Source organism: Stigmatopora argus, chromosome 18 (assembly GCF_051989625.1).
Source record: "Stigmatopora argus isolate UIUO_Sarg chromosome 18, RoL_Sarg_1.0, whole genome shotgun sequence".
Lineage (NCBI taxonomy): Eukaryota > Metazoa > Chordata > Actinopteri > Syngnathiformes > Syngnathidae > Stigmatopora > Stigmatopora argus.
In genome coordinates, this window is record NC_135404.1 from 10,729,232 (window position 1) to 10,755,942 (window position 26,711).

The following is a 26,711-nucleotide window of genomic DNA, read 5'->3' on the forward strand; positions in this document are numbered from 1 at the left end:
TATATTTGAAAGGTTTTATTTTCCCACAAAATGGGGTAATTGAGAAGTACACAGTTCTTCCAGCATTTAAAGATGAGGTGGTGTTTCCATTGATGAATCTCTTCTTGGCACTGGATGGAATTCTGGGGAGAAAAAAAGAGGGTCAAAGCACAATAGACTAAGTCCAACATTAAAAAAATAGACTGGGGGCCAGTCAGGTCAAAAGATTTGACCAAAAAACAATAAGTTAGGTTTTACCAACATCAGAAGGACCCATCTCTCTTTTCAGATGTGGTGGGAGATATGGAAAACATACTGGATAGGGGCCCTCAAGATGTTGGTGTCAAAGGCTGTGCCACGCTCCAAAGTCACCTTTCTTTAGTGTTGATTTGGTAAACTTGGGTGGACCTTGAAGAGAAGCAAAATAGAGTATTTTTAGTACACATGACATGAAAATAATAAATCAAATAACCTGAAAAACAGGTCTTACGTCATACACGACTTCTTTGGTCTTGTAGATTTGGACAGCTTCCACCATCTCCGTGGCTTTAAACCTCTGCAAAACACCACAGCATGATTATGTCATTGCTTATTTAACCATTTTGATGCACAAATGACTCCCATTCAATCAAAAAAATAAAATACGTCTCACAAAGCTCTTAGACGGAGGAAAAATGGTTGTTTAAACGAGTCAAAAATGACCCCTGCGCTACGGTTGAATGAATGTCTCGCTTAGGTTTTGTCAAAACCACAATTAAAAATCAAAAGGTCCAAGCCCTGAAGTCTTCCTTTAGGAAAGGGAAGGGCAAAGGTATATACGTATTCTAGAAGTGTACTGTTTATTCCTTACACCTCCACTTGATGGCACTAGTGTGAGTGTGAGTTACCCACACAGGAACTTGCTATTAAAAATCAACGCCAACCCAGTTAAAGTGTCTTCATTCAAAATTGGAGTGCATCATGAGGCTAAACAAGCTAATTTAGGAACGCCGTGAACACTGGTCGCTGATATCTAAACATTACTGTGACAACAAAATTTCCCGAATACGGGATGAATAAAGTTATCCAATCCAATTACACGGGTAGAGGAATTAGAAGGTATTTAAAAAAGACTCACTTTGCCGACAAACTGCTCCTTTTTGGCCGTTATGGCCACATTCTTGATGTTTCCCAGCAGTCTGTCCTCGTTGAGGGACTGAAACACACAATGGAAGGGTTTCTTTTTAAACATTAAGAGCAATAGGTGACGCAATGTAGCCAACTTGCTAGCAAACATTTGTGTTAGCATCCACGTCGGGGCTACATCACGCCAATGAAGCACGTTCCCGTCAAAAAGCACTCTTGAAATGAGAACTGGGGCTACGAAATCCCCAAAAGACAAAGTACCGAACGCGCTGCATTGTCCTGGAAGAAGTTTGTCGGGTCTTTCTTCGGGAAATCGTCAATTCTGAGCAGCTCAGCAGTCCAACGCGCCCAGCCTCCGGCTCATCCGCCATTTTGAAAAATGGCGGCGTGGAGGCGGGTCTTTTGAACTCTGACCACAGCCACGCCTCGGCCACGCCTATTACACATAGACACAAAAAAGAGATCGTTTTCATCATAGAGTGCATTAGTCAGGGGGCTGGGGCTGCAAATACTTTTAGGTTGGGCATTAATACTTCAAAACAAATACATTGTTTTCATAATAACGTACTGTAAATACTTTTTTGTTGGGATTTAATACTTTAAGATACAATATTGCACATTATGAACATTGCGGTGACATGCACTTCAGTGTTTGTTTTTGACTTCTAAGGTTACATACTTGGATATGCTTTTTCAATTGGGATTCATTTGGCTAAAGCAGGGGTGTCAAACATGCGGCCCGCGGGCCGGAACCGGCCCCCAAGGAGGTTCGATCAGGCCCGCAGGATAATTTGAAAGTGGAAAAAATGCATAAAAGACATGGAATTAATATTTTTAATTCGCTGCAATTCGTGGATTATCCGCTAAGGGGCGCACTCTTTCCATTAGAGTAGAAGACAAGCCGCAACACTGAGACAGACTGAAAACAGCAGCAACTCCATAAATTTTCAGTATGTATTGTATGTGTATGTATGTTTCATGTATGAAGTTTACAGATTTACAGGACAGGCGAACACTTTCTTCATTACACATTTAAAATCACTCTCCTTAGTTTGTAAGGTGCACGCAGGGATTACATTTAGATTTTATATGCGTATGTGTAAGTGGTTTAAAAATTCCTTTCTTTAAAAGTCTCATATAATCTTAAAGTGCATTACTATATTTTTCAGTACCAATTAAAGTTTTGTGCCTTTGTACAATCAGTGGGACCAGTTGCAATGCATATTTGTGAATGATAAAAGTCAATTGCACATTTGTCTAAGGAAATATGAGGTGTTTCATGAAATGTTTTGAAAAAGGATAGTTCATTCAATTTCAATATTTTCCTAATGTTCTTGTGCTTCTTTACACCAAAACAAAGGAAAGACATGATATTTGGGTTATTTATAGCAGAGCATGGTATAATTTTAATGGTCCGGCCCACTTGACATCTCCCTAGGCCGTATGTGGCCCACGATGCGAAATTAGTTTGACACCCCTGGCTTAAAGCGATGAACTAATCCTCTTGTCCGCCATCTGGTTGCTCCTCTCAAATTAAAGCCTCCCAACCCAACCAAGGGCACTCACAACAGATGCTAACCGCTGGATCTAAACATACAGGTGCCTGGCCGCATTTGGACCACATGTTTAACTTGACTTTTCAACTTAACAATGTGCACAACTCATCACTAACCACTGGAGGAAAAAATATATACAATATCAAAAACAACGAGAGCAGTATAACGACAAAAAATGTGAAATATACAACGTCAAAAGTGATCACACTGCTGTGTATCTATGTTACACATTGTATTCCCACCCTGAATGGTACCGTACTCTGATAGGTCGACATCATCGGGCGTCAAACGCTATTTTTATTCAACACTTGAGAAGTGCCAAGCCTGCCTGACAGCAATTTTAACACGTTAAATTGTGTCGAGGTGCAGAAAAATCTCAATGCGCCAACGCCGTTTTCTACTTTCTGGAATGTAATTTTAAAATAATGGCCGTCATATTTGCGGGTTATTTTCGTTTATTTCCACCAACCGGCATGTGATTCTTAGCTAGGTAAGGATTAGTTATCAACTTTCTTCTGCTGACACACTTTGGACTACGAAGGCTTTAAAAATAGAAAAAGGATGATAGAAAAAATACAAAATAAAAAGCTTAGCCTTAAAAGTTGGTCGGTCTACTTGGATAAAGAAGCTAGAGCGGAAAATGGCGGCCGGGGGCCAGCTAGAGTGCACGGGTGATTTTAGGGCCGCAAAGAGAGCAACGTGAGGTTTAGTAGGCCATCGGGTCGGACGGCGACCACTCACTAATGGCTTTGTTAAGACCCTCCAAGGCTGTTTATGTTTAGCCAAAGTAGAAACATCTCATTGCGTTCTGTAAAAACAATAGCACAAAAAAACATAAGTCTGCCGATTCAATGCAAGAGGACACACAAAAAGTTTACACACCCCTGTTCGCTTTTAACGGGGGTCTGGACACCTTTGTAATGACACAAACTCAATATTTATAGGTCGGGGGAATCATTTTCATGAATCAACTTTCCATGTTGCATTTTAAGTTAATAGACAACATACATTTTCTGGTTGGCATTTAACATGTAAGACAATACACTGTAAAACATACAAAAAGATCACTAGCAAAGGTAAACTGCTGAAAGTTTGTTATTTTTTTGTAAATTAGAAAGAATATACACACTACTTTAGAATTTTGTTATGACGGTCTACACAGTTTTCTTAAACGTTTTGAAAACTACATTCGTGACGGCTTTTTTTCATATTCCATTATCCTGAATTCAAACAGACAATCATTCTATCAAAATTGAAAGATTGAATTAAAAAAAAAAAATGAAAAGGCATTTGAAAAGTCTTTTCGCTTTTCGGTTGAATAAATTCGCATTTAATGTTCAGGAATTTCGTTTTAGTACATTTAACGCCAGCCCCAAAACTATTCTGTTCTCGCTAAAATGAAGACGAGCGCACATTTGCATTTCCACGCCGTGAAAGGAGTGTCATTGACTTTGCCTCAGCACACGCACGTGAAGGTGCGAGCTGTTGCGCCAACGCTTTCCAGCTGCGATCCCACTCAAAGGAAGGCAGAGTCGTCGGAAGACGCCCGCGGAGGAGAAGGATGCGTCACTGGCTGGATTAGCGCCTTGTGAGTCCCACCCAGCCTCTTCTTCCCCCGGCTGAGCCGCCCGGAGAAGGTCAGACACGGAAGCCGCCGCCCGAGCGTCCCCCCCACCTGAGCCAGCCGGGCCTCGGCGCCCCACCAGAATGAAGAAAGAGAAGAAAACATGTTTTTTCACGTTTGTCCTCCTCCTGCATTTCAGCTCGGGTAAGATTTGTTTTCTTTAACGACCGCGGCTGGATAAGACTTCTTAGGCGCTTAATCCCCTCCATGCACGGTCCATCTTTATTCACTGCTCTACAGCGGGATGGACTTTTTAAAAATTATTTTGGCACGCTTTAACGTTACATTTCCATTGGACGGCGAGTTTAAATTTTAAACTCTTGATTGTCTTTTTTCATGCTTTCGATTCCTGCCTGTTTTTTTAGCAAGTAAGTTACTCTGGAAAGAAAAAAAAAATCAACAAAAAGATGATTTTCTTGCTAATTTTATGTTCGCTTACTTTTTACGAAGGGCAATCGGACTACGCGCCGTATTTCTACGACAATGGACCGAGCAGTACTAATGGAAACATGGATTTGTTCAGCGTGTCCGAGGACACGCCAGTTGGTATGAGCGGAATTTTCTTCTTTTAAATTTTTTTTCCAGTGCTCTTTTATGTGCAAAATGAGTTTAAATGATACAAAATGGCACGTCAGAGTAATTAATTGTGCCGCAGACTAGTTTTAGTGAACATTTTTTCCTAAACCAGCCTAAAAACAAACAAACCATTGCACTGTCATCATAATAGATCAATTTCAACATTCATATGTCATCTTTTTTAGCATATGTTGGATGTACAAAGTACAGAAAAGTCTTTTTTTTTTTAAAATGATTTCTATCTAGGCACCCAAATATACATCCTCAATGGCACTGATCCCGAGGAAGATTCAATACGATACGGTCTAACGTTCCAAATGGGTTCCAAAGAGTATTTCAGGGTGGACCCCAAGTCAGGGAACGTAACCCTTATTTTGGAGCTGGACCGAGAGGTGACACACACACACACATACACACATATGCACACACACAACCAGTTTGTTGGAAACGGACTAGTATTTTCTTTTCTTTTTTTTCCTGCTTAGAAACAAGATGAGATCGCGGCATTTGTTAGCATTACAGACGGGCGAAATAAAGTAAGCAAGCACGAATGAGTACGTTACGAGTCACTGGAAGCACAATTTCTAGTCGTCTTGTTTTGTTTTCAGGTGGTGGAAAACGTGAGGGTGTTTGTCACGGACGTCAACGACGAACCTCCTGAATTCCAAAACCTGCCTTTTATCGTCGATATCCCTGAGGTAGGATGTGCTAGATATGGCATTTCATCATATAGGGACATTAAGTGCAAACAAATTGGCGAAAAAAAATAGTGACATTGATCCTAACATAATTTTTTGCTAGTCCTACCAGCTGAAACATTTTGCAATTCCTCTATTCAGACAAAAATCATTGTCACATATCCAAATTCATAGCAGTACCTGTCAAATTGGGACATTGCTCATTAATCTGACACACTACAAAATATAGACATCATGTAAAATGCTTAAACATAACTAACTTACCATATCCATGGTCTGACACGGTATATTTTCTAACATGTGGGTGGGTGCAATCTGATCTGATTCAAAATGAAAATAGCAGAATGCTGCCCCCTGTAGGTAGGGTTACCTCATCAAATTTGTTTACAAATGTAAAATACACAGATCAGCTGGCGCACACATTCATAAACATACGCGCATAGCAATCCATTTTGACTGGGATTGGATTGGACGCCAATTAAATAATATTTTGGCAATGACGCAGAGCATACTCAAACCAGAAGGCTAAAATAATACATCACTGTTTCTTGGTTTCTACGTGGAATTATAGTGAAATGATCTATGGTCTTAAGCAATAAAAGGCTAATAACTATTTGTTTTTGTTCTCGTTTTGCTGTTGTCTAGGATTCCGCGGCAGGCGGCAGCATTTACAGAGTCCACGCCCGGGATAAAGATATGGGCTCCGGAGGCAGCGTCTCCTATTCCCTTCAGGTGATGCTCCCGCTTTCAAGTGTTATGCAGATTTATATTTAAGCCTTTTGGGTGGCAAATAACATTGTGTGAAGTGGGATTTATTTTGCAATACGTTTCGACAGCTCAATTTTGACTAGAAAGGAATATCGTCCTAATCCATATCTATTTTGAAATGGTTTTGCATTGCTTTGATTGGAGGAAGGGTCTTCATAGGAACGTGCCGGGACAGAAAAAAATTAACGAACTGACAAGCCGGAGGCAAATTTGGCAAAAGGCCATTTGAGTGATGGCGAAAGATTAATCTCACATCGAATGAGCAGTTTGGAAATGTGTTACTTGAGTGGATTAAATTTTAATTACATTTTCTAGCAACATATTGGTGGCTTAATGAGGGTTTAGGTTGACCAATCAACAACGTGTCTTCCCGTGCGGTCTCTCATCAAAATAACCTCCATCTGAACTTGTTTTGGTCATCAGCCGACACCATTTGCCAAGTTCACCATTGACGCCCACAGCGGCGTCCTCAGGGTGAAAGCGGGCGAGCGGCTGGACTTCGAGACCACGCAAACGCACTTTGTGACCGTGGTCGCCAAGGTGAGACGCATGGTCGTAGTAGTACTTCTTTCGCCACGACATTCACATTCAGGATCTGTTTTGGGTGGCGATTCGTATCACATTGTCACTAACCACCACGAGGCGAGACTAATTGGTCTTAGGGAAGATTGAAGAGCTATATAAGCATCAAGCCTGATCCAGTTCTGCTAATCCGGACTCCCTTTTACACCTTTGTTGATGGACCGTGTAGCAAACATAGCACACATAGGTACGCGAGTGCTTAAAATGTCAGCATCAAGAAAGCTTTCCTAACACAAAACTTGTCTATTGTCTCGACATACTGTTGAGTTCAAGGTCTAATAACCAACTGAAATACTAAGCAATATCCTGTTTTCTACAGGATGGGGGCGGGAAGTACAAAGGCAAAGACCAGATTTTAACCTCAACGGCCACCATAACAATCAACGTCCTGGACGCCCAAGACATGCCGCCATCTTTCGTGGGAACGCCTTACTTCGGCTACATCTACGAAGTCTCCGTCCCCGTACGTCTTCCACGCGTTTCAACCACCCATTGGTGACAACCCGTGCGCCTTTGATTCCATTTTAGTTGTTGTTTTTAGGGCTCGGAAATATTCACAGTGTATGCCAGAGATGGCGATCAGGGAAAACCCAACCCTATTTATTACTCCATCCTTGATGGTAAGAACCATTCAAGACCACGATGCATTGAGATTGCGATAGATTGCAACGTTATGATTGGTCACAACAATGCTACACTGTCTCTTACAGGAAGTGACGGCGTATTTGACATCAACGGCACGAGTGGTTGCATCACTTTGACGACGCACCCTTCGCTGCTAAAAAATGAACTCTACGAAATTAAAGTCAAGGTGCTATTTTTTTCTATATTATTCATTCCGGTCTCCAACGGTTTTAAAGTTCAGCGTTCCAACCCGTGCTCAACATTTCCGAGCAGGCGTCCGAGGTGGGACCCGACGACCTGCTGCAAGACTACGACATCGCCGTGGTGACAGTGCGAGTGGTGGACCTCAACAACCACCCGCCCACCTTTTACGGCGAGAGCGGTCCGCAGAGCCAGTTCGAGGTCACCATGTACGAGCACCCGCCCTCGGGGGAAATCCTGCGTGGATTCAAGATCACCGTCAACGATTCGGATCAAGTACGCTCACATTTTTTGGTCCCAAAACGACGCTAAGTCTGACGCACTTTTCAACTGTTTACTGAGAAAATAACACGTAACGGCGGTATATGCTACAAATCGCAACATTTCACAGTATATTTTTGTTCACATGAAGGGAGCCAACGCTAAATTCAAACTCAGGCTAGTGGGACCGAGCCGAGTTCTCCGCGTGGTCCCGCAGACAGTCCTGAACGAAGCCCAGGTGACCATCATCGTGGAGGACACATCTGGCATCGACTACGAGAAGGGACCAACCCTCTCATTTAAGGTCATCACTTTAAAGAGATCCTCTATAATTTGGTCGTTGAATGATTTATCTAATACCTACTACAGCTACTGGCGGTGGAGCTGGACACTCCCGAGCGGTTCAGTGCTACAGCGGACATCGTGATCAACCTCCTTGACACCAACGACAACACTCCCAGATTTACGGCAGAGTATTACATCGCCAGGGTTGCTGAGAACTCGCCCGGTGGCACCAGTGTTTCCACTGTTTTGGTCAGTATGTTGAAAATAGCACTGTATCTCTGCACTACATCCCATGCCACACGGTTTCTTGGAGTGACCCTTTTCCCAACTTTTCCAGGCAAACGATCCGGATTCAGGACCATGGGGTCAAGTCCAATACACCATTTACGGATCAGGATCAGACCTGTAAGTAACTACATACTCCCTTAGACCTGTAACTGCCACTAACGGACAACCCGCAAGTGGTGGTCCTGATCACAAAATTAGCTTTACCAATAAAGTATGCAAGAGAAAACGAGTTTGTTATTAAAGGCCCTTAAGATGGCTGGCTGCAAGATGCCGGCTCATCTCCTAATTGGATTGGAAGGTTAAAAATAGTCGCCGGAGGCCCATCTCGCCTAGGAAGAGCCAATTAACATGCAGGGTGACAGCTGGAGCCCGAGACGTGGCGCCGAGACCGAGCGAAGAGAAGAAAGCGCGTGGCGGAGCGAAAGTGCAAATTTATGCGCGTCTGTTGGCGGTCACCCGAGTTCATTGTGTGAAAGTTGCCACTTTTCAACTCACTTGTGATTTATCACAGGGAACGAAATAACCGCAAGCTTTTTATTCCCGAGTTGAAAGCGTGCCGTCGATATTTGATTTTGCAGTTTTTCCATCCACCCGTCGACGGGTCGAATCTCCACGCAACCGTGGACGACGCTAGATGCCGAGGTGCGCTCCAAGTTCAATTTCTACGTGAAGGCGGAAGACTCGGAGGGAAAGTACAGCCTGGCGGAGGTCTTTGTCACCGTGCTGGACATGAACGACCACCCGCCCGAATTCGGCGATCCGCTACTGGAGAAGACCATGATCATTGGATCGTCTGTCAAAGTGGAGGTGCGTGATGAACCTTTCCCATTGGAAGATCATGTTTTTTCTCCACACATCTGATGTGATAAGTCCAAGTTGGCAATAGCCGATGGCTTTTCTAGCAATCAGAACGACAACAAGCTATATAAAAAAACAACTCTCTCGGCAGGCGGTGGATGAGGATGCCGAGTCGCCCAATAACGTAGTGGAGTACTCCATCATGACGGCGGATCCCGACAATGCCTTTGACATGGATGCAGAGACGGGTGAGATCCAGCTTAAGCCCTACATCAAGTCTATGGAGATCGTGCACAACATCACCATCCAGAAGGACTGCAAGTGGTCTCTAGTGGTGCAGGCGCGGGACCGAGGCTCTCCGTCCTTTAGCACGACCGCCGTGGTCAACATCGACATCACCGAGGCGGTAAGAACCTTCTACCTCTGGAAGCTAGCGCTGACCTAAACTGTAGAGCTCTGCTTTTACGGATTACTGCCTTGCTATGCTAAGCTCAAATCACCGAAAAATACACATTTGACAAGGGCCAATCTCAAGTGTGCCGGGTGTTCACGCTTCCATTCATTCATTCATTGTTTTCTTCGTGTGGCTCGGCATGTTGATGACTGTTTCTGGTCTTGTGTGTTGTGCATCGTGCTTTCCAGGTCAAGGGACGCATTGTTTCGTACTTCCTGGGCCTGAGCAGGCGTCCGCTGACCGTTTTCGGAATATGTTTCAGCCTCGTCATCAGTCTGATTTTGCTAACCGTCTGCATATCCACCACCCTGTACTGTAGCGCCGTCAAAAAGTCTCGAATCAACCCGGAGAGTAACTATATCAAAGTGATCCGCAGACCCAAGTGAAGGGCAGGCAGGATCCATCCATGTGACGCTGTGATTACGAGAGCATGTTTGCTAAACTTGCAAAACACTCTGGACTAGCCACGGACGGGTTCCTTAAGACGATCCCCGTCATCATTCTGCTGCCAAACTCGCCGTAACGGAACATTTGTGTCCAAGCATGCTCTTGTACTCTGTTTGGCTCTTGTGACGTGTCATCAGCTTTCTGCCAAAGACAAAACGTAGCAAGCTCGACGCACTTCCAGACGCACTCCCAAACAACCGTAGCATGGCAAATGGAGCAAGGGTGTCAAACAAACAAACATACACACCCACCCACCCACACACTGTACGTAGTTCCTCACCATAACAAAAGGGGCATTGGAGTTGGCAAAAATATCGACCAAAGATCCACAAAAGATCTCCACTTCCGCGTAGCCTTGTTGTTTGGGCCTCCTCTGCCAGTGCTTAGCTCCTCCCTCCCTCCCTCCCTCGATTACGCTAGCACGATTCAAGTGACGCTTGGATGATCCCAATTCTATTTGTGCTCTTTTGCAGACGCCTCTCAAGGGTCCTATGGCGGCCTTTTTAATGAAAAGTAGGGACAACCCCATGAAAGCTTTAGGCATGGTAACGCTGATGGTTAGCTTGTTGGTAGGAGCCACCGTGCTCATCTCCACGGCCATGTACATGCGCAACGCCAAGTCGCAAAACAGAGTCACGCCGGCCCGCCGCATCATCAGGAGGCGACCCAGGCAACGGCAGCCCTGGACCTTCCGGGTGCCGCTGATCAAATTCACCAACCCTGCCGAGAAGTTCCTCGCGGAGGATCGAGAGGTCGGCCTAACCCCGAAAAGGAGGCCTCCGCCGCCACCCTGCGCCCCATGTTTGCCCCCGCCGGCACCCACCGCTGGCAGACCCCCCGAGCGGTCCCGCGCCGTCCCGACTATCTCGGGCGCCCTGGCCTCTAAAGTCTTGAAGAAAGGGAAACCGGGTGCGCGCAAGGAGGGGAACATGAGCTCGGCTTTGGTTTCAGAGTTGAAAATGAGGTTGGAACAGAAAATTATCGAAAACAACCAAGGTTACTATTAACTAAACTACAAGTGACAATGTTGAAGTAGATTTACAGATATGGGTGAAAAAGTACAGACTTACACATTCACTTTAAACAAAAGTAAATACATTTTTTTTAAAGTCAAATAGTCAGAAAAGGCATAAAAAGTACTCTCTGTCTGTATGCACAACTTTTTCCGCCTTACAAGTTGATCAAGTTCAATAGTCTGTGACAGCCTCAAAAAAGATTAGCAAATATAGAAAATATGTTACTAATGAAACAGAAAAAAACTCAAGCTCACTGTTAGATTGATTGACTGATATTATTTGACACTGTATATTTGAAAGAAATACCATTTTTAGGGAGTGAAATATACTACGTGCATAAGCGTTTAATATTATTCAAATGTACCAGTAGAAATGGGGGCCTTGACTCTGATAAATACACAAGTACAAGTAAAAAACAAGCCACTAAACCACTAAATGAGCAAATACTATCATTATGAGTGACCTATTATTCAATAATATATTTGTGGTTAGAAAAAAATTCAGTTAATGATCAAGTGCTAATGTTACTTACCTCTTTATACGAACGTTTCTTCACACAAATCTTTCTTTTGCAGCAGCTTCGTTTTTGTTTTACAATTTTATTTTCCTACACATTGAATTTGCGAGCTTACCTTAGCATGTAGGTGACTTAAATTAGCATGAGTTAAACGTTTCTGACAAGAATTTGCTTTTTGTACAACTTATGTGCCACGGTAGCATCACTCGTTTAACAAACGCTAGCTTGCAGGGTTGCTTTTTCTGCATTTTTTTAATGTTATTTTTCAACGTGTATAAACTACGGTGTTCTGAATGTCTAAATATATCAAACATAATGCTTATAACTGTGTACAAAATGACGTCTAAGCTTGTCACGTTTGTATTTCAACTGCATGCATGTGGATACTTAAAAGAAAAGATTCACACTATATGAATTTGTAAAGTACTTGGAGATAACTGTATACAACATTATCTACTAAAGATTTTTCCTGGTCATTGCATGTGACATTTACATACCGTCTTTGTACTGTATTTTCTTGATTTTGAATAAATACTTCAACATAAAACAGCCGGTGCACAGAGGCTATAGTCGATCGGATTATTAGATAAATGCAAAGCCTTAAACGTCGTCGGTGACACAACAGGATTAAAGTAGGCTTGTTCGATGCGAATGACATGCTGAAAAAGTACTGATATTTCTTTCCATTAATGCACTCACAACCAAGCATCAACGTGGTACCATTTCATTCATGAGACCAAACTGTATGGACCAATGTTTAAAGGATCCTGCAGAGAATGGGGAAAAAGCTTGTTAGTTAAACATGGACAACATTTAAAAAAAGAAAATAAATATATAGAGGTATTTTTCCCTGTCATGTGCAAATCATTTGCAATGGAAACTGTCAATAAATACAAGTATCATGCCCTGTGGACAAGGGTTCTGAGAGAAAAATCACTAATCTGCTTAGCAGTATATGGATAAATGCTAGGAATATAGCACTTATGTAACAAATCCTCTGAGCCATTGTGCTCAAAAAAAGAGAAAGACAAATTTTGAGGCATTCTCTTTTTATTCCAGAAACAACACACGAGACAAATGTTGTCAAAAGTTACAGTTGGATATCAACAAAGAAACAATAAAGTATACATTCAAACGTAAACAAACGGAGATTAAAAGGCATCCAAGTTGCTGATCTGGAAATGTTTTGGTGAAGCCGTTGTCATTCTCACAATGAGAAACGTGATTGATTTATGACCACGATTGGTCATTGTCATCCTTTCCACTCATTTTTGAACTCAGTACAAATAGGCCACACTTCCTCCTCGGCCTCGGTCTTCACGTTTGTGCTTCTTTTTGCCCTTTTCCTCCGTGTCCTCGCACAAGACTTGGTCGCTCGCAAGCCGCAGGCTGTCGAAGGCCTCCCGACTCTCGGCAGGCGCCTGCAAGTTCCCGTCCCGAGAGCGCCAATGGCACTTCTCGCAGATTTCCCGGTAGCCGAAGCGCGCCTCGGTGGTGCAGGCGCACATACCGACGGGCACGGCCAGCGCCATGACGCAAACGACGACTACGACATGGATCAGACGCTCTCTCTGCTCCATCTTGCTAACATCGCTTCCCGTCACGAAGACGACGCACTGTCCCTCCCGTGGCGGATGGTTCTTCAAGGTCACGCATACTTCGTATTTGGTAAGAGGGAGCAAATCGCCGACGGAGTAGCTGTTGATGCCCGGTCCGATGTAGACCGTCTCCTTTTTAGGGGAGTCGTACCGACCCAAGTGGACCGTAAACCAGGTTTCTGGCGAACTGGCTGTGGTGCGCCACTCCAGGGTGATGCCGTAAATTGTCTGTTTGGCGATTCGTATGTCGATGTGGCCATTCTCGGCGGGGGAAAGGATCGGTGAAGGAGGCGGGAGGGGAGCGGAGAAGCTCGAAGAGCTAACGTTCACCGTGACGTCGGCGGTGGAATTGCCGATAAAATTGTTAGCCAGGCAAGTGTAGAGTCCTCCGTCCCCGAGGCGCAAAGGGGGGATTGCCAAAGTGGAGTTAAATGTCTCCTCATCAATGGAAATCATTGTAACTGTATGGGGAAAAACAAAATGGAGTCCAATGTTATGACTTACAGGGACAAAAGTTGACAAAATATAGGAAGGAAATCCGGGGGTTTTACAATTAGCAAAAATGATCACATCCCTATTTTCCTTTAGCGGGCTTATTATAAGCACTGACAAATAATCCTGACAGGCTACATGATGTAATTGTTCACTAACTGGTGTTTAGCAACTTTCTGACTGAAAACAACTTGCTGTAAATACAAGTCAGAAAAAAGTGAGCTCAACTATTCAACTATGACCCTTGCTGAAAATGTAGCCTGAGTGCTCCAAAAGCAGGTTTACTGTTTAATGGATGACGGTACGGAAAAAAATAAACAAATAAATAAAGACATCTTACCGTTAAATCCTCTTATAATCTTCTGATTGTACATCCACTCAATGGTGGGCACTGGCCTGGCCTTGACCAAGCATGAGAGTGTTGACTTTTCTCCGGGTCGCTTGTTGACGTTGGTCTCTGGGGTAGAGGCCACGGGCTTTGTGCATGTTTTCAAATGAATACTGTGGAAGAACATGTGCACTTTAGAGGCGGGGCCAGCACACGTCAAATAGGAGTTCATGAGAACAATAGGGGGGCCCACCGCCCGGATGAACTCCACGAAACCTTTGAGGCGGCAGTCGCACAGCCAAGGGTTGTCGTGTAGCGCCAAGACCACGTTGGAGACCGATCCTTCCTTAGCCCAAACGGTTTCGTCTTGGTGGTAAAGCGGCCAGTTCGCAAAGACGTCTTTTGAAACAACGCTCAGCTGGTTAAAGGATAAGTCCAAGTAGGTCAGTTGCGCCAAGTTTCTTAGGGAGTATTCCGGCAAGACGTCCAGACGATTGTGTTTCAGGTCTAGAATTCTCAGTTTGGGCGTATCTGCAAATGCAGTCCACGGGATCAAAGTCAGCTTGTTGCCCTGTAGCCGCAACTCTGTCAAATTTGCCAGCCCCTCTAAGCTTCTCATGTTGATCAGAGTTATGTTGTTAAAATTGAGCCACAGGAACTGCAAGGCAACCACTTTGGAGAACGATCCCCGAGGTATCTCGGTCAGATGGCAGTTTTCCAGACGGATTTTTGTGAAATTCTCTGGGATGTTCTCTGGAATTTGTGTCATGGGGGTCGCCACGCATAGCAAAGACCTAGATGTCATGAGGGGAGACGGAAACCAGACGGTCTGAAGGTATCTAGGTGGCGGCGACGACCCAGAGATGACTCACCTTCCCGGGGCCTCATCGGCGCAAGAGCAACCTTTTGGACAAGTCGATGATCCGGGAGCGATGAGATAGAAGACCAAAGCAACCCTCAACACCACATAGAAGCCATCCATGTTCCAGGAGGAGCCTGGGGAGAAGCCCGTTGAATGCACGACACGCCGTCGACGGGCTGCGTGGTGCGAAGCCTATTAGCTTAAGCTTCCTTTACGTAATGCTTACGGAGGCAAGAGACACCAGGTGCACTCCAAGTGTATTTTTTGTCCATGTACCTGTTCTAAATGGATTGAGCCGTTCTGTTGCGTCATGGTCTATCGGGAGGCGACTTGGTCAGGGTCCAACGTGAGGCCGTGGGCAACGATGGGACTCCCATCTGCCTAAGTGGGCTGGTTAGCGGGCCAAGAGAGGGCGACAGATGTCTGGAGCGGATTGGATCTGACCTCCATAAATTGCGCTGGACGTGCTTCTGTTAGCAATCAGTTGGAGTCTACGTCGTTGCCTTGCTTTGGCGACTGTACGCCGTGTACCTTTAGCCCGGACAATGGATTGGCTCTGGGGCTCAAAGGCTTTGGTATCCTTGAATACACCCCGGAATTAAGCCAAGAAAACACAGACGCAGATTGCGTCGGTACGAAGAAAGGGATTCCTTCTCCACGTTGACATCCATTTCAACCCATCCACCATATCAGTATATATATACATATTAAATAGAAACATTTATTTACATTCAATTATTTCATGTACAGATAATCCAGTTGACAATATGTATATAAATACATATTACAAATTGTGCAAGTTGTAAAGAGTTTGGGACTGAAAACCTGGCACGTGACAAACAGTCTAACGGCCAGGGGTGGGCAAACTATTCCAGAAAGGGCCACAGTGGGTGCGGGTTTTGGTTCCAAGCTATAAGAGGAAACCTTTCCACCAATCTGCTATCTTAGAAGTGCAAACAGTGGATTGCAGTCAGGTGCTTCTTGTTTCGGCAGAAACCTCATTGGTGGAACTGTTTGTGTTGGGTCGGTTGAAACAAAAACCTGCACCCACAGGGGCCCTCAAGGACCGGTTTGCCCACCTCTCCATCGCTGGTCTTTCTAAATAAAATATATTCACGAAAAGGTTTTTACAGTGTGGGTGTTATAGTGGATAAAAGATGTTAAGGTTTAAAAGTTGAAATGTTCATCTTTTAACATGAGGTGGCACACTTTTCGAGACCTAGCTATTCCACTGCGTATCCTTTCCCTTCTTGTCTGTCATGTATCATAGTCATTATTATTATTATTATTTGCTCCCCCTACAAGGCTGTTCAGTTATTTGATTCAGTGGCAAATGAGCTGTCAAATCCTCCCCCAAGGAGGAATGCATCTTCACTACTCCAGTCTGAAAAGTGCTTTTTCCAGAAGTTTGAGGCAAATGTTTGGTTCTAGCAGAAGTACTCGTTGGGTGGCCCCTCAGTCCTGGTTATAGCCTCCGAGTCCACGCTAGACCTGGCCGAGAGCAGCCTGTTGGACTCGTCCGGGTTGAGCCGAGTCAGAAACTCGCTTTCCATCCCTTTGGTTTTGGCGGTGGGGCCTAGAGTCTCAAAGGTGACGTAGGAATCTTGGATTTCCTTGGACGGACGGCCCAGGAGCTTTTGGCAACGCTTCTTGATGGCCCCGCAACACACGATGAGAGTGAGGGGCACGGCGATCACGCAGGCCACCGTTATGACCACCACGTTGATGAGCTTCTGGGTGCCGCTGGCGCTAGCCGCCTCGTCTGTCGAGAAGATGACGCACTGCTCCTTCCTCGGGATCAGACCTTTGACGCAGACGCAAGCAATGTACTTGGTTTTTGGCACCAGGCCATCGATGGTGATCCGGTTTTTGCCCGCTCCCACGTTGATCCGCCGCATGTCGCGCTCGCCGAACACGGCGTACAGGACGCTGAACTCGGTGGTGTTGGTGGCCGTCGGGGCTCGCCAGTTCAACGAGACGGTGTGGTCGGTATCGCCGATCACCTTGACCGAACGGACCACCCTTCGCTCTGGGGCTTGCTGGAGGGAAGAGGCGTTGGCTATCATGTTACCCAAAACTCCCTTGTCCGCCTTTCCAGATTTAGACCCCCGGCCTCGCCCTCGAGAAGCGGTGGAGACGCTGTAGCTCTCCACTTCGTACTTCCCGGTGACCCCTTTGCCGCCGAGGGGTTCGATAAGCGGTTTTCCTGGCGCGGCCGTCGGGGGAGGGACGTATCGAGCAATGAGTTTTTCTTGATACGCCGCCCTCCCGATAGCGTTGGGCTTCTTTCTCTGGGGTCTCTTGGCGACGACGGCGCCTGCTTCTTCGGACCGAAATGTATCCGTGATCACCAAGGAGATGATGGCGTCCGCGGTCCCCACAAAGTTGCTTGCTTTGCACACATACTTTCCCGAATCCCTGTACGAGACCGCGGGGACGCTTAGGATGGACCAAATGATGCCCTCCTGTGAGATCTCCTGTTGAACTGCAAAGAAAGAAATAGTCGCTCGAGTCAAAAAGAGAATAACTTGAATCCCCTTGACGCTCTTTGCAGAAATAGATGGCATTCTAACGTTAGCTCAACTTACTCGTGCCGTTGATTTTCTTGCCATCGGCACGGTTCCAAGACAGTTCGGGGATGGGGACACCCACTGTGCCGCAACGAAGCAAGACGTTGTTGCCCAACGAGCTCCGGACCCTCGCCACGGCCGTGTGCACCCGGGGGCCCTGACATTTTTGCAGTTCCGCTTCAGTGAAGAAAACCCCCGACAGACTTTCCGGTTCGGCACACCGGAGCCTGGGATCTATCAAAGCTACTGACGACCTGGGCGATTTCTGGAACTGGACCAGATCGTAAAGACGGCAGTCGCACAGCCACGAGTTGTCGTGGAGCCCTGAAGAAATAAAAATAAATCAACTGTCGTCAATGAGACCTGGTTGCATGGGAGCTATTTCAACCATTCACGCACACAACTCCTAAAAATAGACTAATCCGGCGTGAAACGGTTGGGAACGAGAAGCCTTCGGACGATGGAAACTCACCGAGAATGAACTTGGAAGAATCGGCATCCTGAAGCGGTTTCACGTTTAACCAAAGCGAGAGGACATCCGTGGGTAGGGTAGTCAGGGAGTTGCTGGATAAATCCAGATAGGTGATATTTTTGATGAACACCAGAGCCTCGGCGGGCATGCTGGATATCTTGTTGTTGTGCAAGTCGAGCAGCTTCAGGTTGGGCATGTCGCTGAGGGACTCCCACGGGAAGGAGGTGAGGGCGTTGCCGTCCAGCCTCAGTTCGTCCAGGTTTGTGAGACCCCGGAAACTCTCTGCGCTGAGAGAGTTCAGCGAGTTGAAAGACATCCAAAGAAACTCCATGCCGCCAAGGTAGCGGAAGCTGCCGCTAGAAATCCTCGTGATGGCCGTCTTCTCGATGCGGATTTTGGAGGTGTCCGCGGGGAAGTTTGGAGGAATGACACTGATTGCGGGGTCGTTGCAAAGGACGCTTCTGCCCGGGAAATTAAATAGGTTAGAAATATATTTCATCGTTTAGCTGTATTAAGGAATATGTTTTTGTTGCAGCTCGCATCTACAGAAAGAAAATGATCTCGCGGATTATACTATTATTGCCGATTGGTAGAATTTAATGCGATTTCCTTGCTACAAATGTATTCGTCGCCATTCGCTATCCACAGACTGAAAATTATCTCGCAGATTTCACTATTATTACCGATTGATAGAAATCATATCCGATTTTCTCGCTACAAATGTTTTCGTTGCCGTTTTGCTATCTACACAATCAATATATACAAAGATCCACAATATCTACATCACTATCTACACTAGCTATACAATTATTCCACTATCATTAATGAATGCAATTCCCTAGCTACAAATAAGGGAATTGTTATTATAACTAAATGTAGATTAAAAGTAGCATCCATTTGAAATAAACTGTTCTGAAAAAAGTAGCGGCCTATTGTCCAGTAACAAGGAAAGGAGATTAAAGAGCAACTCAAAGTTAATCCTCCACTACGGAATTGATGAAAGCAAAAACGCAGTCAATTTTGCACGCGAGATATGAAAATTCACGGAATGGATAACAAAAACAAACAAAAAAAAGATGTAAAAAGTAAAAATGTTGATCCTCACCTGGCTTTGGAACCATCGCTGAGTTTGTGGAAGAAGCAGCTACACTGCGCAGGACACGAAGTGCTCATGGAGGGCAGAAATAAGAGAGCCACGCAAAAAGCACGCCAAAAATGTCGGCTCATTTTGGTTCCCACCAGGCTTCTAAATGCTACTAACGAGTTGACTACTAAATAGAAACCCTAACAAAGTTGTTGTTTAAGGGGACGTGAGATGCATGGTGCTCCATCTGCTCCATTCTGCTCTGCCTGCTGTCAGTCGTCAGATAAAAAAGGATGCGCTGGGATTAGAGGAGCAGGAGGAGCAGAAGGAGGAGGAGGAGGAGGAGGAGTTTACTTGGGGGTTATTTTCATTCACACGATTACACCGAGGCTACCCTGGAAGCTGATAGGCTCCAAAGTTGTCACTTTCGTTCTCTTTCCAGTGTTGACATTATTCCAATAACCACACCAACGGCAACAGATTTTTTTTTCTTATTTGGAGTGCGATTGTTCTTGGACAATTCTGGAGAAAAGTAAGATTTTTTTTAAATATTTTTTTTAATTAAACCAACTTGTTGTTTTCCAAACCCAAATAAGAAGCATTTGCTTATTGCAGACTCACCACCAGTTGGCAGCAGAGCCAATTCATAAATTATTGATGAGAGATTAATTTCCCTTTTTTTGTTTTTTTTTTGTTACAAAGATATTGTATAGGTCATTTCAATTCACTGGATTATTTTTCAAAAATGCAGTTTGATCATAACATAGCAAATAATCCAACATTTCCTTGTTTGAATGACCTACATTAAATACGTCAGAGTTGTGAGAAAAATAATTAGAGAAAAGAGGACCAATCCCTAAATCCAGTCATCTCTGTGCATTTTTACCCTTTCATTCTTCTATTCCTTCATTTCATTTAATCCCCTACAAAAACTAATATGCAACTTGAAGTTGAATATTTTTCAGGGGAAAACAACAATCCTGTGCTATATTGTCTTCACCGACTAAAGAATCAAACATCTATATTTTTGTGGATGAAATTGTTCTACAAAAGCAAACAATACAACAATCACATTGATACAAATGTATAACTTTTTAAAAAGAGTTTAGAGTCCTAGAATAGGACATTACCCCTTCCTTGTCCAACAGGGCACGACATTAACTCATTTGTTGATGAGTTTATTTTAATCTGTGTGCAGATTAATGCAATCTGCAATCAGCCTTTCACCACACAATTTCCAAAAAAGGTTTTTGAGTGAATAGAGGGCCCACTTTTCAAAAAGTTAGGATCCCGGTCACCTGCACATTTTTCAATTATTTGTATTCCAACAGGTTATACATGGATAATATTTAAAATATGTCACTGTTAAGTGAAGGAATTGACAGATAACACTCAAATTTTCCCACTAGAATTACAAATTACAAAACATGAGTACTTAAACATGTACATACAAACATACAATATTCATTTGAAAGAATTGAGCGACTATTCTTGCCACTGGCATTGTTTTAAAAAAATGATGTAGTGTTGCTGTATTTAATTACAGGTGTGTCACACTGAAATATGAGGAAAGTTTTAGGAAAGATGATCACTATTGTGAGACGATTGATTGTATGGCAAATCATGAATTTCCCTTAAATAAATTATTTATTTAAGGGAAATTCATGATTTGTGAATGAAAATGGAAAAAAGTTTGCATGTAAATGCTATAAAATGAATAACACTTTTGCAGTGCTATAATTACTAATCATTTTATAGCATTTACATGCAAACTTTTTTTCCCATTTTCATTCTTCTACTACACTGAAATGGTACCACATTTGAACTCATGAGACGAAGAGCCTTAGCCTTTTTTTTAAAACTTCAAATCTAGCAAAGGGTTCCATTCAGGACATTCTTGGGGGGATTGCAGAAGTTTAAAAAAAAATCTTAAGCACATTGTTCTAGTTTGTTTCACCCTCCCCTTCATGTGACAGCAACACAAAGCTTTACTTTGTGGGGTAGGAGGTACCCAGAAAAAGGTCATTTAGTGTACGTTAAGGAAATCAAAAGCGGGGACAAGTCCGAAACGTGTTGAATCGTCAACATGGCGGCGTACACCTTACCTGATGGTTTTGACGACTTCGACATGTTCTTGTTCGGCTCGGCGTTGTTTGTCGGCGGTAAGACAAGGCGAGGAACTAACTCTCTTGTTTTCGTCGTTTCTAAGGCTGATAACCGCCCGTGTGTCCCGCAGGTGTCGTCGGATTCCTCCTCAACGCCGTCACGGTCGCCTCGTTCCTGGGAGTCAAGGAGCTGAGGACCCCCAGTAATTACTTGATCTTTAACCTGGCCCTGGCCGACATTAGCCTCAACTTTAACGGACTCACGGCTGCCTACGCTAGCTACCTCCGGTACTACCGAACTCGAGTTTTTTGTGCTCAAATAGAGGGAGATTTAAAGGAATTTTCATCAAGTTAAGCTAAGAGTAACAGCATCATAATTCACTGTTTAGGAAAAAAAAGAAAAAAAAACCGGTTTGGACTAATTAAGTATAACCTTGCAGCTGTGTATAAGATGGAGGGAGGGGGAATACCCTCATTTTTTAACTATCATTCGAAAAAATATACATTAAAACTGTGCAAAACGGGCAAATTACACCTTATGAACAAGTCTAATAATTTATTAATTTAACCGAATAGTAAGAATTATTTGTTAAAGATTTATTGTGATCTTTTGGCCACACCCCATCATCGGACCTGCACTATATTAGTTGAATATTTGGCATTGAGTGATTAGTTTCACTGCGATTGACGACATTAGACGTCCAATCCAATTTGACTGAGGGGCTCTCCTGTCAGTCAAAATGGATTGGACGCCAGTGCTATCAATGTCAGTCAGCAAATTGAAAAACAGATATCTAAAACTCTCTGAAACACACAAATAAAAGCTAATGTTATGCTATTTAACCTCTGTAATATTGTGCATTTTGACACTTATTCAACAATTTAATGTCTTTGGCTTATATTTCAGTAATAGGATTTTTTTTCCTGAACAATGCCAGAAAGGTGATTTATCCACTTAAACTGATAGAATAGTGTCCCAATGCTACTTGGAGTCTGCACTCTGCGAAATCAATCTTAAGTCTTTAAGAAGATTACAACAGGGGCGGAAAAAAAAAGTAGTACTAACGGACTTTTTTCTTGTTTCTGTCCCCTCACCTATTCAGATATTGGCCTTTTGGCCAGAATGGATGCGCTTATCACGGCTTCCAAGGTATGATCTCCGTCCTGGCGTCCATCAGTTTTATGGCGGCCATCGCTTGGGACCGATATCACCAGTACTGCACAAGTGAGTCAAGTAAAAACACATTAAAGACAACATGACGCTAAATATTGTCCTTCAGGAATTTATGAGGTCATCTTAAAAAAAAAATCCAAACATATCCGACCGGAGCTTCTTTGTTTCTTGGCAGGACAAAAGCTCTTCTGGAGCACAACCATGGTAATGAGCGCTATCATCTGGATCCTCTCCATCTTCTGGGCGGCCGTTCCTCTCATGGGATGGGGCGTGTACGACTTTGAGCCCATGAGGACCTGCTGCACGCTGGACTACACCAGAGGAGACCGGTGAGGAAGACGGAACAATCGTGAGAACGAGAGTTCACCGACAGTATGTTTTATTCTCTTTAGGGACTTTGTGACCTTCATGCTCACCCTGGTGGTCCTCTACTTGACCTTCCCTGCACTCACCATGCTATCGTGCTACAGCTCCATTCATAAACATTTCAAAAAGATCCATCATCATCGGGTGAGAGCATCTGCAAGTCCATTTCAAGCAGGGGTGTCCAAACTTTCCATCAGAAAAATCTAACTTGAAATCCAACCACGTTCATCTGTTAAACAGAATATCAGGAATGGGTTAATAAAAAAAAAAAAAGATCAATTTTTTCAAATAGCAACAAAATAATTTCTATGTATAAGGATATTATAATCATATATATAATTATTTTTGCATTTGAAACAAAAAAATAATTGGAAGTTAACAATGCATGCAATTCATAGGTAATTAATGTATTTTGATTTAAAAACACTGAAAAAAAACTTTGCAGAACAAAGGGAAAATATCCTTTGAATACAAAAAAACGCAAGAAAAAAATAATCCACAAACAAGATTAGATTTATCCCATTGGATTATTTTAAAGTAGTAAATTGATGTAAAACAAAGTACTGAAAAAACAGGGAGGCGCTGTTTAAGTGACAAACTATATGTAGTGTTGAATGTGAAAAAAAGATACATTATGTTGACAGAATTTGGGCCATATTCAATAATCTTTTGTTGTTTGGACCCCCCTGATTTAAAGAAAGATGAGACGACGTCAAACTTAAAAATGTCCCTCCTTTTCAGTTTAACACCAGTTTACCATTAAGAGTAATGCTACTGTGCTGGGGCCCTTACGTGCTTATGTGCATCTACGCCTGCTTCCAAAACGTCAAAGTCATATCCCCAAAGCTACGAATGGTGAGTGACTTTAACCCGAAAATGTCACATTTGGAAAATATAGCTAAAATATCTGTGCTTTATTTCTCCCCAGGTGCTCCCGGTACTGGCCAAGACCAACCCCATCTTCAACGCGCTTCTCTACTCTTTCGGCAACGAGTTCTACCGCGGAGGCGTGTGGTTCTTTCTCACGGGCCAGAAGATCGCCGAGCCTGACCTGAAGAAGTCCAAGTCCAAATAGGTGGAAAAGAGGCTTTTTTTGAACTAACTGTCTGTCCAGTTTTCATTTGTCTTTCTTCACAAACATGAAAACGTCCTCCTAACACCCAAGTAGTACTAAATAAAACATAAAAGATGGAGGTACACACAGCAGATTGTTTTTCTCTTCTCAAAAGACCGTCCATAGTAGACACCATGTCCTGATCTGCTTAATGAAATCACTACAGAAATAAGATGCCAAGAAAGGGAAGCCTGTTGTCACACTAACCAGCGTCCTAAAAAAACTGCTGATATTGTATCAGTTTCAATATTAGCAAACATTATTTCAATAAAAAATATCTTGATTTACAAGTTTCAAGCCTTCATGAGGCCTTTTTTGTTGAGTGGATTCTGTGTAGTAAAAGCACTAAGTTATTTTACCATATGGATCTGATTTAAAAAATATATATAAAATGAGGGCTGAAAATTAGCAGATTATTTCCATTGAATTAAATAAGAGTAATAAAACAATTCTTTACATATGACTGCTTTTACAGATCAAAACACTAAACTTTTTCCCCAACTAAGAAAAATACATAGAATTTTTTAACAATACTTAAAAAAAAAAGAAAAATACAAATTGGTTTTTGGTGCATTGAGGTACGTGGCGCAAAAAAAGGGGTATCGGCAGAAATTACGAACTAAACACTAAGAGGCATATGTACGGACCTCTCGACCTAAAAAAAAAAAATCCAGACAAAGAGCCGCTTTAAATAGAGATCATGTTGAAAGTTTCAATTAGAAATGCTTGGAAAAGGTTCCCCAAACCGATTTCAAATGTCAACCCATCGCTAATTTAATCCTCGTTGCTTGAGTGCATGGCGAGATTAGCAAATGGCATTCGTGGAAAACTTTCACCGAGCGAGCGCCTGGACTACTGATCCAATTCGGTCCCGAGCCCGAGTTAGAAGACACGCTTATAGTGCTCATAAGAAGCCACGGAGGACACCTTGTCATGGACGGATATAGCCGGTCTGCAAGCACAAAGACGTCAGCAAACGCCAAATTGGACCACGCTACAACACAAGATTGCGTTCGTTACTCGCCCCTGTATTTCAAATCTATTACATTTCACAAATTAGGTCTAGCGTGCAATTAAAATCGACATTTCCACTGCACAAATGTCTGGGCAGATTATCGAGTGGCTAAAAGTTGAGGACAAAGGTCAAAACGACAAGACGGGAAAAGGAGTCAAAGTCGAAATGACGTCTTGACAAACACGGCGGCGCCAATGGCGAACTCGCAGTAGGGTCAATTCTTAAAGCCTCTTGGTATTATACTACACTTAGATTAACTTACATTTAGTCATTCCTTTTGCAGTCATTGGACGCATCCGTAAAATATGACAATGCAATTTTAACGGCCAGCCAAAACATTTTAAAAATCTTACAAAACAGGTCACATCGGTTCTAATTTCAAACTGATAGAGTTAAATTTGAATTTAGGATATTTTCAACTTTAATGTACAGTAAGATAGGAAGCCAGCAAAGTTACTAAAATGAATTTCATTTTTCAGATCTTTGCTGCTCTCTATCTGTCAGAAATAGTAAGCAGCTATAATATGGTCCTGACTATTGGGGGAAAGGATGAAAAACCTTTACAATTCAGATGATGAAAAATGATGGATATAAAAAGTCTTGTCATATAAAGAGACATTTTCCTTGTTAAAATGACTACCACAATATCAAGCAGCTACAGGATTTTTTTCCATTTTCTACCACAAGATGTTGCCAATGTGACGTTCATTAAATGTACTTTGGCTCATAACAATGTAGGTTTTGCTTGGGAAGGGATTATTCATTCCTATGACTTTTTCTTTCTGTCTTTACATTAGTAATAGTAAGGCATTCGGTCAGGGATGTCCAAACATTTTCTATTCAAAGGGTACATGGAAAAATGAGCTAAAATTATCTTTTTGTATCAAATATGATGGAAATTATTAAAATATTATTAAAAATGATAAGTTAACCTAAAGGATAAAATACCCAAATTAGTCATATTGAGTTATATTTGCATTTCTGTTATGTTTTTTTCTTTTCGCATGCATACTCGGCATCAATCACAGATTTTTTTTGTTATTGGTAAGTTGCAAAATGGACATTGGCCAGGATCAAATTGATGGGGGGAGAAAAAAAGGAATTAGGTAAAAAAATAAATAATAATTTCTACTTTTAGGGACTTTCCTTATGGAATGGAATCAGTACCAAGTCTTATTAACTCAAGTATCTGTAGCTGTACTTCAGTATAAAGATAAAAAAAAAAACACTTGAATGTGTACGAAAATGAAGGAAATCCAAATAAAAGCTGCTTTTGAAACATTACTGTGTATGCAATGTCGTTATACGCAGCTGTGTATGATGACACTAAAGGCTTTTGATTTGATTTGATTTGAATGTTATTTGAAAGAAGTTAAAAAACACATTGGGTTGTTAAATGCAGTTCATTACATTGAACTTTTTATAAGACTGCATTTGCCATCTCAGAATTTCCATCCCGAGGTTCGCGCACGGAACGCGCGTCTCCCATTGGTTGAAAAAGAGTACTGGCAAGGGGGGGGTGTAAATTAGCATAAAGGGGGCAGAGTGTCGTCGGGATCCACTCGGCTCCGCTCGCCGACGCCGATGTCACCTTTCGGCGCCAAGAGGAGGGTGGGCAGGGGGACCAACGCGGCAGCCCAAACGGCGGCTTAACGTGCGCCCACGGCGTCAGAGCCCCAGGTGAGCCCGGGATGGAAGCGGAAGCCAAGTTCCAGCGGCCGGGGGAGGCAGA

At 43.2% G+C, this 26,711-nt stretch overlaps 5 protein-coding genes and 2 long non-coding RNA genes across 11 annotated transcripts in view; 3 read left to right on the plus strand and 4 right to left on the minus strand.

The window, feature by feature from the left end:
- Positions 1-21,325, minus strand: LOC144093067 (uncharacterized). Of its 4 annotated transcripts, none has more exons than XR_013306207.1 (6): positions 21,311-21,325; positions 1,366-1,540; positions 1,097-1,174; positions 470-535; positions 296-387; positions 1-122 (listed from the first exon to the last, which is right to left on the minus strand). It is a non-coding gene; the product is annotated as an uncharacterized LOC144093067 (long non-coding RNA). The 4 variants fall into 4 exon arrangements; XR_013306206.1 differs by having other exon boundaries at positions 1-110; positions 242-387; XR_013306205.1 differs by having other exon boundaries at positions 242-387.
- LOC144093064 (cadherin-related family member 1a) lies at positions 4,138-12,346 on the plus strand. Its single transcript, XM_077626331.1, has 18 exons — positions 4,138-4,428; positions 4,650-4,652; positions 4,735-4,830; positions 5,107-5,252; positions 5,346-5,396; positions 5,469-5,558; positions 6,204-6,290; positions 6,750-6,866; positions 7,228-7,371; positions 7,450-7,528; positions 7,619-7,719; positions 7,806-8,009; positions 8,146-8,298; positions 8,364-8,528; positions 8,617-8,684; positions 9,146-9,374; positions 9,517-9,771; positions 10,740-12,346. Exons 1-18 carry the CDS (start codon positions 4,368-4,370, stop codon positions 11,271-11,273), a joined length of 2,583 nt encoding a protein of 860 aa, XP_077482457.1. The 5' UTR covers positions 4,138-4,367; the 3' UTR covers positions 11,274-12,346.
- On the minus strand, positions 12,896-15,245 carry LOC144093061 (leucine-rich repeat, immunoglobulin-like domain and transmembrane domain-containing protein 2). The gene is made up of 3 exons (XM_077626328.1): positions 15,090-15,245; positions 14,230-15,011; positions 12,896-13,858 (listed from the first exon to the last, which is right to left on the minus strand). Exons 1-3 carry the CDS (start codon positions 15,197-15,199, stop codon positions 13,077-13,079), a joined length of 1,674 nt encoding a protein of 557 aa, XP_077482454.1. The 5' UTR covers positions 15,200-15,245; the 3' UTR covers positions 12,896-13,076.
- Positions 15,852-19,477, minus strand: lrit1b (leucine-rich repeat, immunoglobulin-like and transmembrane domains 1b). Of its 2 annotated transcripts, none has more exons than XM_077626323.1 (4): positions 19,227-19,477; positions 18,122-18,579; positions 17,668-17,973; positions 15,852-17,564 (listed from the first exon to the last, which is right to left on the minus strand). In XM_077626323.1, the coding sequence occupies exons 1-4, from the start codon at positions 19,346-19,348 to the stop codon at positions 16,507-16,509; spliced, it is 1,944 nt and encodes a 647-aa protein (XP_077482449.1). In that variant the 5' UTR covers positions 19,349-19,477; the 3' UTR covers positions 15,852-16,506. The 2 variants fall into 2 exon arrangements, with proteins under 2 accessions (XP_077482449.1, XP_077482448.1); XM_077626322.1 differs by having other exon boundaries at positions 15,859-17,564; positions 18,122-18,582; positions 19,227-19,476.
- On the plus strand, positions 21,091-24,266 carry rgrb (retinal G protein coupled receptor b). The gene is made up of 7 exons (XM_077626330.1): positions 21,091-21,367; positions 21,442-21,598; positions 22,414-22,535; positions 22,660-22,813; positions 22,877-22,994; positions 23,592-23,705; positions 23,779-24,266. Exons 1-7 carry the CDS (start codon positions 21,292-21,294, stop codon positions 23,923-23,925), a joined length of 888 nt encoding a protein of 295 aa, XP_077482456.1. The 5' UTR covers positions 21,091-21,291; the 3' UTR covers positions 23,926-24,266.
- The window catches only part of LOC144093069 (uncharacterized), a 15,493-nt gene continuing 11,621 nt past the window's right edge, over positions 22,840-26,711 (minus strand). Inside the window, exon 4 of the long non-coding RNA XR_013306209.1 lies at positions 22,840-23,079. This is a non-coding gene — a long non-coding RNA (uncharacterized LOC144093069). The remainder of the gene's footprint in view (positions 23,080-26,711) is intronic.
- The window catches only part of slc18a3b (solute carrier family 18 member 3b), a 2,484-nt gene continuing 2,325 nt past the window's right edge, over positions 26,553-26,711 (plus strand). The window contains exon 1 of the mRNA XM_077626329.1: positions 26,553-26,659. The gene's annotated coding sequence lies outside the window, so the exon portion shown is untranslated. The remainder of the gene's footprint in view (positions 26,660-26,711) is intronic.

What these genes read in the sequence shown, in the direction of transcription:
- LOC144093064 (XM_077626331.1), top strand. Translation starts at nt 4,368, where the DNA reads ATGAAGAAAGAGAAGAAAACATGTTTTTTCACGTTTGTCCTCCTCCTG. An exon ending in TTATTACTCCATCCTTGATG is followed by an intron (nt 7,529 to 7,618) that starts GTAAGAACCATT and finishes TGTCTCTTACAG; the next exon opens with GAAGTGACGGCGTATTTGAC. An exon ending in TCTACGAAATTAAAGTCAAG is followed by an intron (nt 7,720 to 7,805) that starts GTGCTATTTTTT and finishes ATTTCCGAGCAG; the next exon opens with GCGTCCGAGGTGGGACCCGA.
- LOC144093061 (XM_077626328.1), bottom strand. Translation starts at nt 15,199, where the DNA reads ATGGATGGCTTCTATGTGGTGTTGAGGGTTGCTTTGGTCTTCTATCTC. An exon ending in GCCGATGAGGCCCCGGGAAG is followed by an intron (nt 15,012 to 15,089) that starts GTGAGTCATCTC and finishes CATGACATCTAG; the next exon opens with GTCTTTGCTATGCGTGGCGA. An exon ending in GATTATAAGAGGATTTAACG is followed by an intron (nt 13,859 to 14,229) that starts GTAAGATGTCTT and finishes TTCCCCATACAG; the next exon opens with TTACAATGATTTCCATTGAT.
- lrit1b (XM_077626322.1), bottom strand. Translation starts at nt 19,348, where the DNA reads ATGAGCCGACATTTTTGGCGTGCTTTTTGCGTGGCTCTCTTATTTCTG. An exon ending in AGCGATGGTTCCAAAGCCAG is followed by an intron (nt 18,583 to 19,226) that starts GTGAGGATCAAC and finishes TTTCCCGGGCAG; the next exon opens with AAGCGTCCTTTGCAACGACC. An exon ending in CAAGAAAATCAACGGCACGA is followed by an intron (nt 17,565 to 17,667) that starts GTAAGTTGAGCT and finishes CTTTCTTTGCAG; the next exon opens with TTCAACAGGAGATCTCACAG.
- rgrb (XM_077626330.1), top strand. Translation starts at nt 21,292, where the DNA reads ATGGCGGCGTACACCTTACCTGATGGTTTTGACGACTTCGACATGTTC. An exon ending in GACTACACCAGAGGAGACCG is followed by an intron (nt 22,814 to 22,876) that starts GTGAGGAAGACG and finishes TATTCTCTTTAG; the next exon opens with GGACTTTGTGACCTTCATGC. An exon ending in AAAAGATCCATCATCATCGG is followed by an intron (nt 22,995 to 23,591) that starts GTGAGAGCATCT and finishes CCTCCTTTTCAG; the next exon opens with TTTAACACCAGTTTACCATT.